This window comes from Primulina tabacum, chromosome 15 (assembly GCF_025594145.1).
Source record: "Primulina tabacum isolate GXHZ01 chromosome 15, ASM2559414v2, whole genome shotgun sequence".
Lineage (NCBI taxonomy): Eukaryota > Viridiplantae > Streptophyta > Magnoliopsida > Lamiales > Gesneriaceae > Primulina > Primulina tabacum.
In genome coordinates, this window is record NC_134564.1 from 36,691,877 (window position 1) to 36,711,813 (window position 19,937).

The 19,937-nt window shown below is 36.4% G+C and overlaps 3 protein-coding genes and 1 long non-coding RNA gene across 8 annotated transcripts; 3 read left to right on the forward strand and 1 right to left on the reverse strand.

The window, feature by feature from the left end:
• Positions 1-2,429: 2,429 nt before the first annotated feature.
• LOC142527222 (putative WRKY transcription factor 31) lies at positions 2,430-5,255 on the forward strand. The gene is made up of 6 exons (XM_075631962.1): positions 2,430-3,125; positions 3,246-3,347; positions 3,446-3,610; positions 3,709-4,038; positions 4,134-4,247; positions 4,341-5,255. The coding sequence occupies exons 1-6, from the start codon at positions 2,808-2,810 to the stop codon at positions 5,031-5,033; spliced, it is 1,722 nt and encodes a 573-aa protein (XP_075488077.1). The 5' UTR covers positions 2,430-2,807; the 3' UTR covers positions 5,034-5,255.
• Positions 5,256-7,592: 2,337 nt separating this feature from the next.
• Positions 7,593-12,135, forward strand: LOC142527600 (aspartic proteinase-like). Its single transcript, XM_075632442.1, has 14 exons — positions 7,593-7,798; positions 8,583-8,959; positions 9,059-9,119; positions 9,475-9,569; positions 9,651-9,763; positions 9,951-10,119; positions 10,221-10,260; positions 10,380-10,444; positions 10,746-10,859; positions 10,962-11,026; positions 11,172-11,325; positions 11,403-11,522; positions 11,624-11,712; positions 11,799-12,135. Exons 2-14 carry the CDS (start codon positions 8,588-8,590, stop codon positions 11,881-11,883), a joined length of 1,542 nt encoding a protein of 513 aa, XP_075488557.1. The 5' UTR covers positions 7,593-7,798; positions 8,583-8,587; the 3' UTR covers positions 11,884-12,135.
• Positions 12,136-12,910: 775 nt separating this feature from the next.
• On the forward strand, positions 12,911-15,469 carry LOC142526371 (uncharacterized). 5 transcript variants are annotated; one of them, XR_012815247.1, is made up of 5 exons: positions 12,911-13,165; positions 13,455-14,275; positions 14,505-14,613; positions 14,907-15,058; positions 15,186-15,469. It is a non-coding gene; the product is annotated as an uncharacterized LOC142526371 (long non-coding RNA). The 5 variants fall into 5 exon arrangements; XR_012815245.1 differs by having other exon boundaries at positions 12,914-13,165; positions 13,455-14,042; positions 14,117-14,613; XR_012815244.1 differs by having other exon boundaries at positions 12,912-13,165; positions 13,455-14,613.
• LOC142526370 (uncharacterized) lies at positions 15,436-19,823 on the reverse strand. Its single transcript, XM_075630719.1, has 6 exons — positions 19,324-19,823; positions 18,223-18,861; positions 16,541-16,999; positions 16,099-16,271; positions 15,806-15,989; positions 15,436-15,661 (listed from the first exon to the last, which is right to left on the reverse strand). Exons 1-6 carry the CDS (start codon positions 19,717-19,719, stop codon positions 15,569-15,571), a joined length of 1,944 nt encoding a protein of 647 aa, XP_075486834.1. The 5' UTR covers positions 19,720-19,823; the 3' UTR covers positions 15,436-15,568.
• Positions 19,824-19,937: the final 114 nt, after the last annotated feature.

Below are 19,937 nucleotides of genomic sequence, written 5' to 3' on the forward strand. Positions count from 1 at the left end.
AGAGCTGTACTAGAGTTCAAAATTGTACTAACGTCAATATCGGAATATCAAGCGAAAGTTACTTCAAAACAAATGAAAATTAGAAGTGAGATTCTGTTTCCCATTTACCTTTTTCCTTCCCGTGTCGCCCATTTACGACAATTAATAATAATAACAATAATTGATGTTACTCGGATAAATTAGATGAGTTGAGTGAGCAATTTATCGAATCAACTCGTGCTTCTTTCCTCTGAATACTGGTAACCAAACAAAGGGAACCTGAGTTGAGTGATCTGCACATTTTTTTTTTTTTTTTTAAAAAGAACGTTAGTGGGGCATCGGAAGAGTTTTCCGCATAACCACTCCGACGCTCAAGTCAATCGATTTTCATATAGAGGAAATTAGAGTACTATACATGTAGTATATATTGAGTGAGTGTGAAAATACCAATTGAATGTCCCAAATGATCGAGCAAACCTGAGTATTTGTAAGAGAAAAAGTAATTATGGCTTTGCTTTCAGTATCCGGTCACTTCTCATTCACGATTGACAACCCATAGTGCTTCTACTCTCGTCACATTGTCATTACGTGCGCTGATTGTCATACTAATGATTTCGAGATATGGTGATCCATACTTGCAGGCCTAGGAAACGATGCCTAACCCAAGATGCTCCGAAATGATCATGATGTGGAGACGCAGACAATGTCTCTAATCTATTATCATTGTCTTCTTATACCGCTCAGGCTAAGCTAGGAGCTCGAGTTTGTTTGAGTATGTGGTGCTCTTATCAGCACCCTAGTAGTTGCATACCCAATGATAATTTATATAAAACCTATTTCTTCATCCGAACTGGTTCTCACTCCGATCTCTCTTGGCTTCCTGTTTTTTTGCAAATAAACTTCATTTTAAAACTTTATATATATATTATTATTATAAATCGCAATCATAATTTAAATTCATGTTAATGTATGAAGATCAAGAGTAAGTATGCATTAAATTATTTTTTGATTTAATTATTTTATAACGGTCACTTGTTAATTGAAATGAACAGGAGGCGAGTGGAACTTTAGTGTAGTGGGTGTGTATATATAAAATAGAAGATAGTTCAACAGTTTAATTATTTGTGTTCAGGGAGATGAAACAGTATTGGAACAAAGAGATAAACAATCTTGATATAAAAAAATTATTTGTCAACTTTCATAAAAAGTGAGGGACACACGGTCTAATAGTATTGGAACAATGAGATAAACAATCCTGATATAGCATGGAATAACCCGGCACACGTGGTACGTGTGTTCTGTAGAAAAATTGGAGATTAATGAAGTATCTTGTTATAAAAAAAAATCAAAGTCATTAATGTTTGAAATTTTAATTGTAGAAGAAAAAATAAAAAATAAGAGAAACGTAAAATATAGAGTTAGATGACGAAACGATAATTTTTGTAATTATAAAAAAAGCTTCACCCACCTATTGTAAAAATTATAGTTTTGTAAATATAAAAAAGCTTCACCCACCTATAAAATTAATTAAAAGTTAATTAAGATAGAGGGTTAATGTTAGTTAGTAGCGTATAGAATCGGATTTCAACTAGCTAGATCTTATTCTAATCGGAATCGAGCATTTATTTCTTTAAGAAATAAAAATTCTAATAAAAAAATGAAGTAAAATTAGTCAATTTTGATGCCGTTTCAAACTAAACAACAGTGTAAGATTAGTTTAATATAGAAATATACATGTAATAATTAGAAATTGCGGCACACATATATTACACGAAAGTAATAAAGATTAGACCATTGATTATAACTTGGATTACACTTTATTCACAGATACATTGATCCCTTAAAAAATTTATTGTATGTCACGAAAAAGTCTTGAGCTATATCGAGTGAGGCGGTCCCCTGCTTTATTTTACCTTTTCCCACTTGCCCTTGGCTGCAGTCAAAAATCAAAGCCTATCTCCCCTTTTCAATCCGATATTTCTCCGCCTACCCCCAAACCCGCACGCCCAATTTGTCCCTACCTATAATTAATATTATGCCAACAATTTTCATGCACTCATATCACAATAATTACACGTAAAATGTTTTTTCCTTCTAATATTCAATATATAAACACGTACGACGAATAATTTAATTATGGCTCAACGTATCACAATTTTGGATCACAAAAAACGTACACATAAAATTCATTACATAGATTTGATCGCTGCCTAACCCGGTGGTCACACTAACACGCACTAGGTCGGCCGTCAATTTCATTGACTTTCTGCATCATGCTATTCATTTTCCTCACGTGGAATCCGCCTCATAGCTCTGGCCGGCGGGTTTGTATATATTAGCGCATATATACAGATGCAATATCTAGCCTCCATCGATCCCGCTCTTTTATTTTCTTGTATATGTATTGTATGAACCAGTCCAAGTTAGTCTTTGCTGGATTTAGACGAAACCTCTTTTCATTTTCACGAGAAATTACCCAAGTCTAAGATGTGGGCTGCGGCGCCATCTGGCAACCAACACTGACGCATCACCTTACGTCAATTCATCTCTAAGTCTTCCCCCTCAACTTCAAAAGTCGCATTAAACCTTCAAAAGTTTCTGGTCTTCGTAAGACTTTTCCACCTCCCAACCTCTTTTATATAGGCTTGCGCAATGTATTTGTAAAAGACTTCTCAGACTCTCGATCCTTTCCCTCTTGCTTTTTCAATTTTACATAAGCAATTGAGATAGCCCTACTATACATTATATAAGAATCTTTTTTTTCTCTCTCTGAATTCATTGTTAGATTCGATTCTTGATTGAATATTAATTCTCGGGCTTTGTTATTTATGGACAAAGGATGGGGACTTGCCCTTGAGAAATCCGATCAAGTTGGTTTTTTTGGGAGCAAATCAATTTTTGGATTTAACCTGAGTCCAAGGTTGACAAGTAAGAACAAGGGATTGATTATGTTTCCAGTTAATTCGAGTGGAAAAGAAGAGCATGAAGCAACGCCCTTGCAGCCCACCGGCAGCCAACAAAAGCTGGTCTTAGGTGAAGTAGATTTCTTCTCGGTGAAAAGTAAGCCGGTTAATGATATAAACGCTACTATCAAGAAGGAGGTTCAACGTGTTGAAGCAAGTAGACGCCTGGAATCCGACGTAAATGTGAGCCAAATATATTTATGTGCATGTATAGCTGAAATCTAATTATTATATATGTGATGAAGTTAATTTGTTTATCGGTTTAGATTGTTGATTTTTTTTTCTGGTTTCTGATGAGTATAGACTGGTTTGCAACTTGTGATCCTTAACACTGGAAGCGATCAGTCAACAGTGGATGATGGTGTATCTTCCGATCTTGCTGAAGATAAGCGAGCCAAGAATGAGGTAATCAATCGAAGAAATGCAATTTTTGGAGCTGCTAATCAAATACATAATAAAACGGTTTGATTTGATGAGCAGTTTGTTTCTGTGTTTTCAATCAGCTGGCACAACTTCAAGTTGAACTGGAAAGAATGAACGCCGAAAATCAGAGGCTGAGAGGGATGCTTGCTCAAGTGAGTAACAATTACACAGCAATGCAGATGCATCTTGTGACTTTGATGCAGCAGCAACAGATTTCAAGAACTGATAGTACGCAAGAACACGAGGTAATAAATTAGTCAGATTTCTGTTTATCTCATCAAATTTTTCCTAGCATCGATGATTAAATACTGATTTTATAACACGATCACATGCTTCAAATCAGATTGTAGAGAGAAAAAGTACTGAAGAAAAGGACGATGAAAATGGACGACCGATGGTTCCAAGGCAGTTCTTGGGCTTAACCCCCGCTAATCAGATGGTGGAGGGACACTCCAACTCTTCATCAGAAGAAAGAACTGTTTCAGGATCCCCAAACAACAACATGGAATTATCGAGGAACAAGAGGATTGGGCGGGAAGGGAGCATGGAATCTGAAGGATGGGGTCCTAACAAGCATCCTAAATTGATTCCTGTTAAGGCCGCTGATCAATCCACTGAGGCCACCATGCGTAAAGCTCGTGTTTCAGTTCGAGCACGATCAGAAGCTCCCATGGTATTTAAACCAGTAGTATTTTTTGTATTTGAAATAATAGTTATGAACTTACGATTCTGAATGCTAATTTTAAATTTCTTTTGTGATATTAACAGATTTCGGATGGATGCCAATGGAGGAAATACGGACAAAAGATGGCCAAAGGGAATCCATGTCCCCGAGCTTATTACCGGTGCACAATGGCAGTCGGTTGTCCAGTGCGCAAACAAGTATGTACCCACTTTTTCATTGCTTAGTTTTCTTCATGATTTTTTCCAAGTATAGGATGATTAATCATTTATTGCATGCTACGGCAATTACAGGTTCAAAGATGTGCCGAGGATCGAACAATCTTGATCACGACCTATGAAGGAACGCACAACCACCCGCTACCTCCGGCCGCCATGGCCATGGCCTCCACCACCTCCGCCGCTGCAAACATGCTCCTTTCAGGGTCCATGCCCAGTGCTGACGGTTTGATGAATCCCAATTTCTTGGCAAGAACAATTCTTCCATGTTCATCCAACATGGCTACAATCTCAGCTTCTGCTCCTTTTCCCACAATCACACTCGATCTTACACAAAATCCAAACCCATTGCAATTCGAAAGACCCACACCACATTTCCAGGTCCCATTTCCAGTGCCCCCACAAAATTTTTCGCCGGTTCCAAATCCATCATCCATTCCTCAAGTTTATGGCCAAGTCCTTTACAATCAGTCCAAGTTTTCGGGTCTCCAAATGTCCAGGGAGCACATCAACGAAGCCGCTGCTCAATTAACAAGTTCAACGTCGCAACAGCCGCAGCTTCACCAGCCGCCGCTCCACCCTTCTTTTGCGGACACCCTCAGCGCTGCCACGGCGGCTATTACCACCGATCCTAATTTCATGGCCTCTCTTGCCGCTGCTATCACCTCCATTATGGGCGGCTCTCATCCGCATAACAGCGGTTCCACCCCCGACAACGTAAGTAAAGGCAATATCGACAAAACCAGCAGCAGTTTTCCTGGGAACTAGCTAGCTGTCAAAACGTTATTCCACTTAATTTCTTGTTAATTATCAATACATTTTTCGTCATACTTGGATCAGATAGCTAGTTCTTTTCTTTCATTTCCGGTGTAATGAAATCAACATGTCCATATTGTTGAAGTTCCATTTTGTTGTAACACCAGGGAAAAAAGTAGGTTTAGAACACAAAGCTGTATTCTTTCTTATCTAAATAATATTTTTATTCATTCATACGTGTAAATCGACAAAAAACAAAAACCAGTGATGAGCTTCTTGGATTATCTGTCACAAATTTCCTTAATATCGTTTTCGTGTAATTATCAAATAATGGGAAAAAAGAAACAACTGAGAAGCAGACACATGGAGACTTGTAGAACTGATCAAAGGCCCGGTATATTCTGATATGAGAAGTCAACAACTCCGGCCATCAATTTTTGACACGTACATCTTTTCATTAAAAAAAAGTTAATATATCGATATGATTTCAAATTTGTATCAAAGAGGAGACTTCTTAGCTGCTTCCTTCGAAATTTGTGATCAATATTAATAATAGTTTAGATAATGTGATCAGGCCCTTTCTTGCGTTGTTGACTCTTCGAGCAGAAGCTAACCATTTCTTTTACCCATATGTACATATTTGATTATAGTTGTTAGTTAATAAGTTATATATTGGTTTAGTTAATTTAAGTTGGTTTAGCAAGTTTAATAGCTGTACCAATCTACTTGTATATGTTCACCATTGAACAGATATTTTTCTCCTCATTTCTCGTTGTTCGTAATAACTTCCGGTACAAAAATTAAATATGGTTGCGCTATTAATTAATGTGTCACGATATTATCAGATTCTAAATTAATTCTGATAAAATTAATAGACACGATTATATAATTTTTTGAGAATGAAACGTGCGCTTCAGCATGATAAGCAATCATAATGTACTGAAAAATAAAAAATAAAAAAAATCATAATGTACTGACAATTTTCAAGAATAATGAGATTACATCCACAAAAATCTACTATTCTCCTGACAGTGATGCATCTACGAGCCAAAATATTTGCGACTTGATTTGCAATTTTTGGATAATGTTTGATTTTAATCTTGGAAGATGATTATAAAATTTTAAAATTCAATTGGGCAGTGGAATCGAACGAGTAGGTTCAAGAAGACAAGAAGTTAGGGAGAAAAGTGTTACTTTAATCGAAGAAGTGAGACACGTCTTTGACTTCCGTGCAACTGAGTCTAGACATCAAATGAATGTGCCACTGCCACCAATCCAATACGTGGGAATTCTTAAAACGACGTGTGAAGTTGTGGGCCGCACCACCCGTGCGTAAGTCTCTTTGGAATACGCGCTCCGATTGGACAATATTCCGATGGGTCTATGCTTTACAAAATTCTGGCCTGTTAGATGTTTCTGGTCCGACCCAGTTTACGTACCCCAAGGGGAGTTGTGATATATGAGTACTAGGTTTCAAAGGCCGCCAGTACTGATGAATTTATTTTATTTATTATCATATATTAAAATTAAAACCACTGTATTAACTATTTTGGTGAATCGGTGAATATATATTTTTTTTCAAAATCTCAAAAATATGCTTATATATATTTTTTAAAAAAAAAACATAAAATATTCATTCATTTAAAATTAGAAATTGCAGAGTATAGAGTCAAAATATCACTGATACATATTGATATTTCAAATCAAACAAAAGTACTAACATAAAAATGAGAATGTTTAGCTAACACAATAGAACTCTCGTTTGCTTGTCTACGAACAAGATGAACAGAAAAATTTACGTCTACAAATAATATTTATCGACATTGTCCAATAATGCGTCTAAACTCAATCAAATCCGCATTTGTTGTCTTCACAGAATTGAAGACTAGCTGTTTGTCAACTTCGATTAGGATAATTATATATGAAATATGTGTTGTATATCTATGACAGAACTTCAAGCAGACATATAGTTTCTCTTTCTTTGTTCTACGTATACAATAAAAAATAATAATACTTTTAACATAAAAATAATATTTTTAATTATTTGAGTGTAGTTTGAGATCGATACCAAAGAATTGAACTGTGAAACAATCTCATAAATTTTTCGTGTAAAAAAATATTTCAAGTGTTTTTTTTTGCTTTGACCCGAGAAAAAATTTACTCTCGCACTCTCGATTTATACGAAGAAAAATGAGATATAACAAAGGAGACACTAGAGAGTTTTTTAAAAAAGTTCAAATTACGTATACGAAATTCGAAGACGCGCATTGTTCTATTTTTTCATGACTTTCAATGGATTATTACAAGTAAAAAATATACCGAATATAATATTTATATGTGAAAACAATAAAAACGTTTACACAACAGAAACCTCGTAAAATACGCAATAGCGGGGTGGTAGCGTGACGTGTAAGCAACCTCACACACTCTCCCGACACGTAAGCATTCGGTTACCACGAGCTTTTTCTCGTGCCTCACTAGTCATTTAGACCGTCGGGCATAGGATCAACGGCTCCGATCTAGGTGGGCCCGCGCGTATCTCACCACCCTGAGCAAAAGGTTCTTTGCTTTGGCAATTGTATCCTTTAATAAACGGGCATCTCGTAGAAGAGACGTCTACCGAGATCCAACGGCGTCAAATAAATGACATTTACCTCATCCAACGGCTGAGCTCAAGAACTCTGTTCTTTCCTATTTATATATACTCACCACTACTGAGTTTCAGTTGTATATCAAAGAATTTTTGTTTTGTCTTTCCCTTTTTATCGACGTTTCTGGTGAGTGAATTTCAGGACGTTATTTATTATTTTCTGGAAATGTTAGACGATTAAGTTATTTGTTCCATCGCATTTCGTTGCTGCATTGTTTTTGTGCAACAGCTAAAACGGAAAATTTACGAGATTTTGAGTTTGAATTTGTGTCCGCTTTGATTTTGCATTGTATTGTCTTAGACTTCAGATTATGATGTTGAAACTTTTGTCTGCGTTGATGCTTCGCTGATCTTTCTGGCTTTCTTATCTTTGGATTTTTGTGTTGTATATTATTTTTTATTGGAAATGTTGCATGTTGAAAACTGAAAAGAATAAACGTTTATCCTACCAAAAAAATTTAAGAATTAAATGGAAACTTTTGTTGGGTGCTTAAATGAATGGAAATATTAAACAAGCTGTCTTTCTATTATGATCAGTGCATGACATGTAAATTCCAAATTTTTAATGTAGATTTTAACTTAATAAGTGAATATCTCGTGGCCCAAATACTATTGTGCATAAAAAAAATACAGGTTCATCTCTTGGGAATAATTCTTCACTGCATGTTTGCCTGAAGGCTTGGAAATCCTGCACTTGTTGCATTGCTTCAGTTTAACTATTATAATGTGTGAAGCTGTTGTGAGAATGATTTTATTAACCTGGTGTAAAATATACCAAGTATGTGAATTTGCACCTTGTTTTCTTTGTGATAGCATATATGGCATGTTGTTGTTATCTGACTCTCTCTTTATTGCGTGGGGTTATTTTCGTGGTCGTGGTAAGTAACTCATAACTTAATTTGATGTCACAGGTCAAATGGGAAGCATATCAGTAGATCTCATTTTCAACCTTTTGTTGTCAAGCCTGTTGTTTTCTCTTGCATTTTCTGCATCAGACGATGGTTTGGTCAGAATTGGACTAAAAAAACTGAAGTTTGATCAGAACAACCGCCTTGCGACTCAATTGGAATCCAAGGATTTGGAAGGGCTGAGAGCTTCAATTAGGAAGTATAATTTCGGAACTACACATGGGAACACTGCAGATACAGACATTGTAGGATTAAAGAACTACATGGATGCCCAGTATTTTGGAGAGATCGGTGTTGGAACTCCCCCACAGAAATTTACAGTGATTTTTGATACTGGAAGCTCAAATCTGTGGGTGCCATCTGCAAAATGCTATTTTTCGGTAAAGCAGCTTTGAGTATCAAAACTCTTGTTAGGACATCTTTTTTGATGGACTGGGATAGAAACGGACAAAATTTGAGCATTACTCTTCTTGTTTCAGGTCCCATGTTACTTCCATTCCAAGTACATATCGAGCAGTTCAAAATCTTATAAAAAGAATGGTCTGATTTTCCCTGTTTCCTTATTTATATATAGGTTGATATTTATTTGTTAATTGTTGGAGCTGTTGCCACATCCTTGCTACAAAAAACCAAAGTTGTTGCATCTGAATGTTTAAGAAAATATCTGCACTTATAAGTTTGATATGTAGCTGTACCCTTGAAACTTGGAAGTTAGTTTATGAATTGAATACTTTCCGAGTTTAACACTAATATTGCCTTTTGTAGCAACTTTTTACATACTTTCGTAGCATCATCGGTTGTCTGCGGTGAAATCAATCTGTACTGTTATGACACTGAGTTATAATCTGGGATATGCATGGAAAAAGTTTAAAACCTTGGAATATATATAATTCAGGAAAATCTGCTGCAATTCAATATGGTAGTGGGGCTATCTCTGGATTCTTTAGCGAGGATAACATCAAAGTTGGTGACCTTGTCGTCAAGGGACAGGTTGTTTATTTTCCACTTCGACTCATGCCTAATTCATGTTAGTATTGTTTACTGACCAGAACTGAGTGTTGACATGGCCAGGAATTTATCGAGGCAACAAGAGAACCAAGTGTTACATTTTTGGTGGCCAAGTTTGATGGAATATTAGGACTTGGTTTCAAAGAGATCTCTGTTGGAAATGCAACCCCTGTATGGTACGAGTTGAACTCTTTTAGTATGGTTGTTTGTTTAGGTGCTTGATTGAGAATAAAGAATAATACTTTTCTGTTACATTACATGTGCATTTGGATTATCTTCTTCCCACTTTTAGTACTTACATGAGGTAACACTTCTAATTTGTTTGAACACTGCATTATGATTCTACTTTTGGACTTTTTGCAGGTACAACATGGTCAAACAAGGTCTTGTTAAGGAGCCTGTTTTCTCCTTTTGGCTCAATCGTAATTTGAAGGAAGAAAATGGTGGTGAACTAGTATTTGGTGGAGTTGATCCAAAACATTACAAGGGTAAACATAGTTACGTTCCAGTGACACAGAAAGGGTACTGGCAGGTTGGTTATCAATTTTTATGTCCCCGTACTAATAGCATGTTTTATTTTATTTTTTGATTATTCAAGTAATTTTCTTGTTCTTTGGATGATTCTCATTGTAGTTTGATATGGGGGATGTACTCATTGATGGTAAAAAAAGTGGTAAGTGTTAATATAATGTTTCAAAGATGCACCATTTACCCCATTAATGAGAACCAGAAGAGATTAACAATCAAATTTAGTTCATCAGAAAGTCATTTTTAACTGTCTTTGTTTCTTAGGATACTGTGGTGGTGGATGTGCGGCAATAGCAGACTCTGGAACTTCTCTCCTGGCTGGTCCAACAGTATGTTTTGGCTAAATGATGTGTAAAAAAAAACAATATTTTTTTACTCTTTTTCTTGATATAGTCTTGCAAAGAGGATGTTACTGATCTGTGATTAGGTTGAGATTATTATTTCAAAGTTTACTTGGCATTTTATATTCAAGTTACTTACTAGAGCATGCAACCAAAATGCAACGAACTGTACATTGTGCCATGTTGCACTTTTCTTATTTTTCTTTGCAGCTTGATGCACCCTTTTCGGTGTTGAATTGTTAGTATGCTGGTTAATATTCTGATGTTCTCGTTTTGTCTATGTTTGTAGACTGTCATCACCATGATTAACCATGCTATAGGCGCCTCGGGAGTTGTTAGCAAAGAGTGCAAGGCTGTGGTTGAACTATATGGAGTATCAATTATGGATCTTCTCTTAGCGGAGGTATTACCAAATTTACTGTGTCATTGCAATTTTTTCTTTTGTTTTTTCTGCCCAACTACTTTTTGTTTATTTTTATGAACTTATCACGACTAAATGCCACAGGCACAGCCAAAGAAGATATGCTCTCGAATTGGGTTATGTACATTCGATGGAACTCGTGGAGTAAGGTTAGCCCCTTTCTCATCGTGTCACTTCACTGGCTTTCAAAACTTTGTGGATTCTTAATGGAGGATTTGTAATCTTGAATGAACATTTTATAAGTTGCCATGTTTCTGAGCATGTGTTTGAACTAGATTCTAAATCTCTGTATAGTGGAGGCATTGAAACTGTTGTGGAAGAAAAGGACAGACGTTCCTCTGGCTTGCATGACACTATGTGCCCTGCTTGTGAAATGGCTGTCGTGTGGATGCAAAATCAACTCAGCCAGAATCAGACTCAAGATCGAATCTTAAACTACGTTAGCGAGGTATAATTCACGCTGCTTCACTGGTAGCGTTAAACTTTGTTTAGTTTCTGTTTCATATGGCACCAAAAAAATTGCAGCTCTGTGAACGGCTGCCTAGTCCAATGGGAGAATCAGCTGTTGAATGTGGAAGCATTTCTTCCATGCCTAGTGTTTCCTTTACAATCGGTGGAAAAGTTTTTGAACTCTCCTCAAAAGAGGTATATAGATTCAATGGTCAAAATAATACATTAAATCACGAGTAGGATTCTTCAGGGTTGACTTGCTCTCACAACTGCCTTTCTTTCGGGTATTTGAACAGTACATACTTAAGGTGGGAGAAGGTGATGCAGCACAATGCATCAGTGGTTTCACTGGCCTGGACGTTCCTCCTCCTCGCGGACCACTTTGGTAAAATCCTTGGACTTCACGTTTCTTGAATATATTTTTTTTTTTTTTGTCATGGCTAATGAATGTATTTATATGATAATGTCCAGGATCTTGGGAGATATTTTTATGGGCCGCTACCATACCGTGTTTGATTATGGCAGATCAAGAGTTGGGTTCGCTGAAGCAGCTTAAACAAAGGCGCGCGCAATCGATTCTGTGGGTTCCGAGTTAACTTTAAGATGCTTTCTCTAAGTGTGTGTAATTTAGTAATATCTGTTTAAACTAAGTACTTAATGAATAGGATATTATGTGGATGAAATTTCGTTTTCTGTTTGATAATAAAAACCACGCAGGAGGTATTAAGCAGAGTCATTCCATAATCTAATGGAGGGCTCAAAGCTATAATGGCTATTGTCAGCCCCTAAAGTACAAAACATTGGCTTACATACCACGGTAATCCCTCAATTTCTAATAATTCGTATTTAATTATTTTTAATATATATAAAAAAATGTCGGTAGTAGAAATATTGTACTCGAGCATAACATAGGTCATGATCCATGACTGTTGGGCGTAAACAACGATTTCGGATTGAAGTTCAAAATTTTTAACTCGAATTTTGTTCAAATTACAGTTCGTGTTTGATTTGAAATTTAAAATTTGTCGAATTTTGTTCAAATTAAAGTTTGAGATCAATTTAAAAAATTCAAAATATGTTTGTAAAAAATTTGAATTATTGTTTGAAAATAGATATTGAAAATAAATACTTGAAATGTTTGAAAATTATTTATTTATTATATAATTCTATTATACTAATTAAATATTAAGATTCGCGAATTATTACCAAATAAAAAATAAATTTTAGCTCAAGTACGATGTAAAAATTTTCAATTAAAAAATGACGAACCGACTTATTTGTTAACACCTATGACCTAACCCCCCAATCATCAGCTGCTACAAATACGATATTGGGTTTTGACTTGGAACGAACGACAAATATATATATTATTTTCAATAAATAAATATATATATATATATATATATTATATTGGTTAATAATAACAACAATCTCCGATCAGGGGCTTTGGCCAGGCCGCACTTAGACACGGACCAGATATATGGGCTGCAGGCCCAACCCATTTTCATGTCCGAGGCTTTAAATAATCCAGCATTGTTGTCACAGTCTTGGCATTCCGAACTCCCATCACAAGCCAAAATAATCAATGCTTGGAATTGTTCGTTTTGTGCGATCCTATGTGGCAATCACTAGAACCATTCATGAAATTCGTGGCCCCCATAAAATCCCATACGGATTGATTCTTTACATTTATATCCAAATGGGTTTTGTTTCTTGATATATTTGTATGCAGGAAATTCGCACAGTTCTTATTAATTTTTTTTTCTTGTGGCGAGCTCCTCTTTCTATGTTTTTGTTAATATCATTTTGGTTCTTGACATCATCTATGCCCTGTTGAGGTTAGTCAAATATACTCTCTTCCTGCTTGTTTGGCTTGAATACGATCGTATTTTTGTAATCTTTTATTCTGTTTTGTGTTTTGTTTTGCTCCTTCAAATGATAACAACAGTTGAAATTAAGGAAAGGTGTAAAAGGTTTTACATTCATGCTAGTCTTTTGAAGATTCAACACCAAATTCATTAACTCGTCACTTACCTTAATATTGGGTCTGCTCCTGATATTACTGCTTTTTGGTAGTTTTTGCTAAATCTCTGTTTAATAATTTACTGCGTGATTTTTGGATTGCAGTGATGATATGAAGCGCAATCAAACTTCGTGACTTAATTCCATGGAGGATGGCTGAATAGTCTGTGTTTCGCTCGCAGTATTGGTTTCAGTTATTTGTCAGTTGCACTTTTGCTAAGCTATGCTAACCATGTCTGTATTTCACGTACCTGGAGCCTTTAGCTGTTGCCACTCTCACGTAGATATGAATATGCCACAAGAGACAATTTCTTACATGTGGTACATATTAATTCATCGATTCATGGTGTCCATTCTATAGTTCCATCTAGGAGCCTTTGCCATATAAAAGCGAAGATCTGCTCTTTCTCTAAGAATTTTGTTAATCGGTTCAAAATCCAACTGTTCTCACACCAAGTTGCTTCAAAGAGATGGCTGCTAAGCATTATTTTTTTAGTGGAGCACACAGAGCACAATCATAGGACAAGAAAGTATTTTTCTCTTCTATCTTTTTGAAATATATTTTTTTTCTAGTGTCGTTCCCAAGATTCCATTTCAGCAGAAAATGAGTTTCGCTCATCGCACAATATAGCAATCAGCTTGTTAAGGCGATACCGTTGTTTTGTTGAGCGTGGAGGAGGTGACAACCTAAAAGTATGTCCTATATATTTTTACTGGTCTGGTTTTTTTTTATCAGTATGTTATTTCACTTATTGAATGATTTGTAGGAGTTCATTATCGATGGTGTTAATGCTTATGCATTGGGATGCACCGATGAAGGCCTGAGGAAAGAACTTACTGATATGAAGGATTCTGGTGTCGAAATTGAAGCAATGCAGGCTTATGGCGGCAGTACAAGCTTAAAATATATGATTATCTACCAAGAAGTTAGTCATCTTATATTTGAGCAAGTGACTACTTTTTGAGAGGGTTCCACTTTCGTAGTTTCATGCAGAAATTTACATATCTAATTATTACTCATGAAATTTGACTTTATTCATTCTAAGGCTGAACTTATCTTCCATGCCATGGATTCATTTGTTTAGATTGATGAATGCATCTTATGGCTGGGCATTGTATTTATAACAATTCTTTGTACACCAAAACCAACTGTAGTTCGATGGTCATCCACAAATCCACAAATTTGGTGTCTGATAAGATGCTGCTCCAATGGAAGGGTTTCTGTGCAGTCATATCGAATGCATAGTACAAGAGGAATGGCTTGGTAAGATACTCTTGGCTTTTTTCCTGGCGTATTCTTTCAATTTTGATGTTGACGCAAGTTGATGTTCAATCCCCGCCCATCTTTCATCTGATTTACCCAATACCTTATCAATATTGGTCATCATACTTCAAAAACTATTGATAAATCATACATCATGGAGGATGAATGATTTTTCCTTATATGTGCACATTTCATGTTACGTGATTATTTATTACAACAATCTCAGATTGTTTGCTTGCTCAGTAGATACGCTTTAATACTTTCTATTTATAAAACTTTCGGTTTTGAACCAGCAAAACAGATTCTGAAATACTGGGTACTGTTTAACGTCATGACTAGGCTTCCTGTGAAAACTTTTCAACTGGAACAAATGGCAGCAATGGGCAACGCAGAAGAGCCATCAGTTGTCGCTAGCCGTATGAGACTGGTATTCAGCACCTTTGAGGTCAGTTTTTTCTATGTTTTGATTCCCTGAAAATATTTGAGAATTATTTTTGGCTATTTCTTGTTTTGTTATAGTGTATTTAAGATATAATTGATGTCAAAAGTGTATTGAAATGAGCTTCATGCAGGTCTTGAGTCCACAATGGCCAAGAGTATAGTATCGTAATGGCATATCCAACATGAACATCTCCCTGTATTTTAGCGTATCCGAAAGGATGCCAAGTTTCTGCATCACGAATTCAATAGCTCTATCAACACTCTTTCCTTCATTTCCACGAAACGGACAAGATTATGACAAGAATATCCATTACTTTATACCCTGTTATACTCTCCGTAATACAGAATTGGTCAACTCTGTATGCATCTCTGAGCTGTATATTAACTCCAATCTATGGAAGTAATTTTTATACAATTGCATTCTTCAAATAACTCATGTCTCTGGATCCTTAGAATTACAAAGTTCAAAACTAGTGCCAAAACAACAATCAGCAAAAAAGAACATAAAATTTTGTCACAGATTTGTAGAAGAAACAAGTGAAAAACAATTTTTGAGCACTTTCATAGCCCGCCAACGGACAGCCGCTGCAGTTTCCGAGGTTCCCATCTGGAACACAAAGATGGTAATAAGAATATATTAATAGTATAGACAAGAGAACCTAAAATTAAGAGAGATCAATGTCCAGCCGAAGGACGTATATTATAACAACATAATTGAAGGTTGATAGTAAAAAGGTTATCATTTTTTTACCTTAACCTCCATCAAATGATAGTCTTGCCACAGGCTTGTGTCCTGATGGTAAGTTGTAAGTGCAGATTCATACAATTTCCGAGTATTTGAAAGAGCCACTTCGTCCCCAGCAGATGCAAGATTCATTTCTAGCTCAATACATTTTCTGTATATGGCAAGTCCAGGATGTGGTAGGGCAAGAAATCTGCACTCAAGAAAAAGGATAAAATATTATATGCATCAGTGCAAAAGTCTATCACAGGTAGGCCAACATATGAAATACTTAAGATTCATGCATACATATATGTACCCACCGCTTATACATAATTCTCGCTCTATCAACTCCATCCCTTTGAAGAATGTAATTTACAATTGTTGATGAGAGAGAGAACCCACAATCGGTTCCACCATATTTGGCCAATAAAAGCACTGCAGTATCCACAAGCTTGTCAAAATAATGTCTCTGGTTTGCCAAATATTTTAGTCCCTGCAAATCACCAAAGGAAAACCTTGTCACTGAGTTGAGAAATCCTTTTTTCTTCCTCACCGTTCTACCACGCATACAAATCACCATCACGACAGACTAAAATTGGAGGTTCAAGAAACTATTCAGCAACAATCAATTGGCAGCATTACTAACTTGCTTAAAATGCAACAAGGACATTAGATTGAGACAAAGTGTCAGCGCATAAATAGACGAGTTTAGTGCAGCGCTTGTGATAACACAGAAGGAATAAGGCATCATATTCTGCATACCATAACCCAGATGTTTTCTGCTTCTAAAATGCTAACTTTCACCAAAACATTGCTAAGGAGTTCAAAGATATATGGTTGATCAGCCTCGTTAGGAGAGAGAGTCATGGCCTGCATATGTCTCATTTCTATGGAGAGACGTAAGGTCCATAAATGCACCGCATTTGAAAATTTTCCGGAGCAAAGTCTTTCAACCAGCCTTTTAGCTTCATCAAACTTTCTTAGCTGCAATAAGAACGAAACATGCAGGCAAGCAAGATCTTCTGTCATGCAGCAAAGGTTCTCAGCCTTCTCAAATACTGTTTCAAGATGTGAAACAAGTTCAATCGCATGACCATGCATGGTTAAGAAAATGTTTGCTTCTCTATTGCCCCCTTCATCACTGGCTGCATCCATGAGGAATTTTACATAAACATTGAACATCGAAGCTGATGGTAGAAATTTCAAACCCTCCTCGTAAACCTAGAAATACCCACATGAAAGGTGAGTCTCAAATGCAACTTCAGACCACAAGTTTATAATGCCCACTGTATCAAACAAAAACACAAATAAGTTAAACCAGCATTACAATAAACAAATTTATTTGTTCTTTATTTCAATCATTCCATTATTCTGTGAGTCGGGCATAGGAGTGCCATGTGGGATCTAGTATCTACGAGCCTTGAATTGTAAGAATGCATTTGAAGTCCAAAAGTACAAATTCAACATCCAATCTATCTATAAAACCTTCCATGGCATGAAGATTGCTGGTTGGTTATTTGTCAGTGCCAGTTTGGCTAACAATTTGGACGCCACAGGCCAAGCAATTATTTCACAAAATAGGCGACAAGTCTATTAATAGTTAATACCTGACCACAATGATTCTTTGAAACAAAATCATGAATTGAGTACATCTAATCATTTTAGGACGCCCCAATCAAATAACTTCTGTTCAAACCTATCCAATTTTTATTGGATGCTGGTTAGCCAGGAATGTAATTTGTGGGGAGAATTAAATTTTAAAAACAATCAATTACAAAAGAAAAGGAATATAATTACAGTACATGACATTAACTCATAATATAGATTATAGTTGCGACAAATTTTCCAATACCTCAACCATAACATGTCTCATAGCAATTAAGTCTCAGAAATAACAAAGACAAGAAATAATGTTATAATCTTGTAATATATCTACTAATATAGAAATTGAAAATTACAAAAGATTATAATAAAGCATTTTAATCACTTATACTATGTCGCACCATTCTGGTTTGTAAATATCAAAGTCAATTAATAAAGCATAATTATATTACTAAACATAACAGTGGTTGCACTCACCCGCCGTCTGATTATTATCACCACAGTGGCAGCTGTTGGAGACCCAGGGGTTCCAAAGCCTAATCTTGGTCACTAATTGCAGAAAGTCCAAATGGTACAATATCTAAAGTGTCCGCATAGTTGTATCGATTAAAAAATCATGGAGAAAGGTGCATCAAGGGAAGTTACTAATGAATTGCTGTATTCAAATTCCTTGGACAGGAGAGAGAAATGATCAATTAGATGTTGAGATTCAGAGCATGCTTACCAAATAAACATATTGGTTTGTTATCAAAAACCAATTAACTCGAAATCAAATTTCCACCTAAGTTCTAGGCACGAAATAATGCATGGTAAAGGGAATTGAGATATTAAACTGGTCAAACCTGGATCGCCTTTCCCAACTGTTCAGGATTTATTCCTTTGACGCCACCTATTTCAACCCTTGCAAGCCAATCCCAGTACCGCGGGTCTTTTGAAAATTCCTTTTTCATGTCATTGAGTATTTTCTTTTGTGTATCATCTGAAAGAGGCAGATCTATGGCTTCCAATATCTCTAGTAACCGAGTTCTGAGACTGAAAGATGTTGGCAAAGCGAGGATCGCAGCACCATAAACAGTTTGTAGAATGTTCAATCCTTGCTCCCTAAACAAATCAATCTTGCCCATAGATTCACCGTCTTGGAGAGCAGAAGTCTTATCATCTTCTCCTGGCTCATTGAAAGCCATAAACAACTCCTTGTTCTCATCTCTCCACTGTTTCTCATCAACACCTCTCTGATCACGAGTCAGGGTCCCCTCATCCTCTCCTAATGCAACCTTTCGGGCTTTTAACTTGTTAAGATATGTGAGTTCCATACGAATGTACTCTATCCACAAGTCCTCTGAAGCAGGGCATACTCTCAAACCATTTTGCATCAGAGAACGAGCAGCTGAAACATTCAGATTTTGATCAAATTCCCAGGCAGCAGCATATATCCAAACACCAGGCACTTTTGGATGAAACCTAACTAATTGAGCCAGAGCCTATACAACCACAAGATTAGAAATTTGCTGTCAGGTTCATGTACAGGAACTGAAAGGAGAATAAATGGAGCCAAATCAATTTATGATACCAATGCGTAATTTTTATCTATACACTCTACGTACCTAAATAAATCATTTTAATTGTGTTTTCATGCTTAAAGCAAATCTCCAATCCAATCTCCGCGCGTAGAATAAATTTTTTGATGCAAAATTAAATCTTTATCTTCTTTTCGTAATTTGAACAAAAACGCAAACACCAGACACTTTTCTACTAAAAGCCAAGATGTAAGAGCAAAAGTCACTGTATTAAGCCACCGAAATAGTAAAATTGCATTAATCATAAAAATGAGCTTCACAAGAAATGTGATATAAACTAATCTCATTTCAACACCTAACATTAAGAACATAAATAGTCAACATAAAAACAATACCTTCTTTAGCAGCAAAAAAAAAAAACAATACCTTCTTCATTCTCCCGTTGCCACGCTCTTTGCAAAACTCCAAATATTGAAACCAAAGTTCGATGTCTCCCTTAAACCGGTTCGTTGCAAGCCGATATATTTCTAAAATTCTGGAGACCCCAGCGTAATCGGACACTGACTTCTTCGACTTTTTACCGCCGGATTTATTTGAAAGAGATTTTTTACGAAGGAGACGGAGGGCTTCGAGATTCTTCTCGTAGTCGATGTAGACTAAGAAATCTTGCTTCAGGGGGCTAGGTCTCTTGAGACGGTACTCGAACTTGCGTCGGCGCTTGACAATCTCAGCTATCTCTCTGCGGCTGAACAATCCGCGCCGCTCTAGATCATCTAGCTCGTCGAGCATGCGCTCTAGCTTGAATTGCACCACGTCCGCCATAGTTGGTAAGAGTCTCAAGCAAGTGCACGTTCAGGTCTTCGAAACGAACTGAATGATGACTGCGGGTTTACGCACCGAGGAAGAATGACGAGATCGCAGGGAACACAATAGTGGGCCGATTATAAATGGACTGCATTGGGCTATTAATTTGGGCTTTGATGGCCCATGGAGTGAGCGCCTTAGATACAAGGTTGGGATCAAGTTACGAAATTCTAAAT

Bases quoted from the DNA above. Each gene is read 5' to 3' on its own strand.
- LOC142526370 (XM_075630719.1), bottom strand. From the start codon at position 19,719: ATGGCGGACGTGGTGCAATTCAAGCTAGAGCGCATGCTCGACGAGCTA. The intron at 16,272-16,540 runs GTATGCAGAATA...GGTGATTTGCAG, and splicing joins CAGAAAACATCTGGGTTATG to GGACTAAAATATTTGGCAAA. The intron at 15,662-15,805 runs GTAAAAAAATGA...TTTGTGTTCCAG, and splicing joins ATCATTTGATGGAGGTTAAG to ATGGGAACCTCGGAAACTGC.
- LOC142527600 (XM_075632442.1), top strand. From the start codon at position 8,588: ATGGGAAGCATATCAGTAGATCTCATTTTCAACCTTTTGTTGTCAAGC. The intron at 11,027-11,171 runs GTTAGCCCCTTT...ATCTCTGTATAG, and splicing joins GATGGAACTCGTGGAGTAAG to TGGAGGCATTGAAACTGTTG. The intron at 11,713-11,798 runs GTAAAATCCTTG...GATAATGTCCAG, and splicing joins CCTCCTCGCGGACCACTTTG to GATCTTGGGAGATATTTTTA.
- LOC142527222 (XM_075631962.1), top strand. From the start codon at position 2,808: ATGGACAAAGGATGGGGACTTGCCCTTGAGAAATCCGATCAAGTTGGT. The intron at 4,039-4,133 runs GTATTTAAACCA...TGATATTAACAG, and splicing joins CACGATCAGAAGCTCCCATG to ATTTCGGATGGATGCCAATG. The intron at 4,248-4,340 runs GTATGTACCCAC...CGGCAATTACAG, and splicing joins GTTGTCCAGTGCGCAAACAA to GTTCAAAGATGTGCCGAGGA.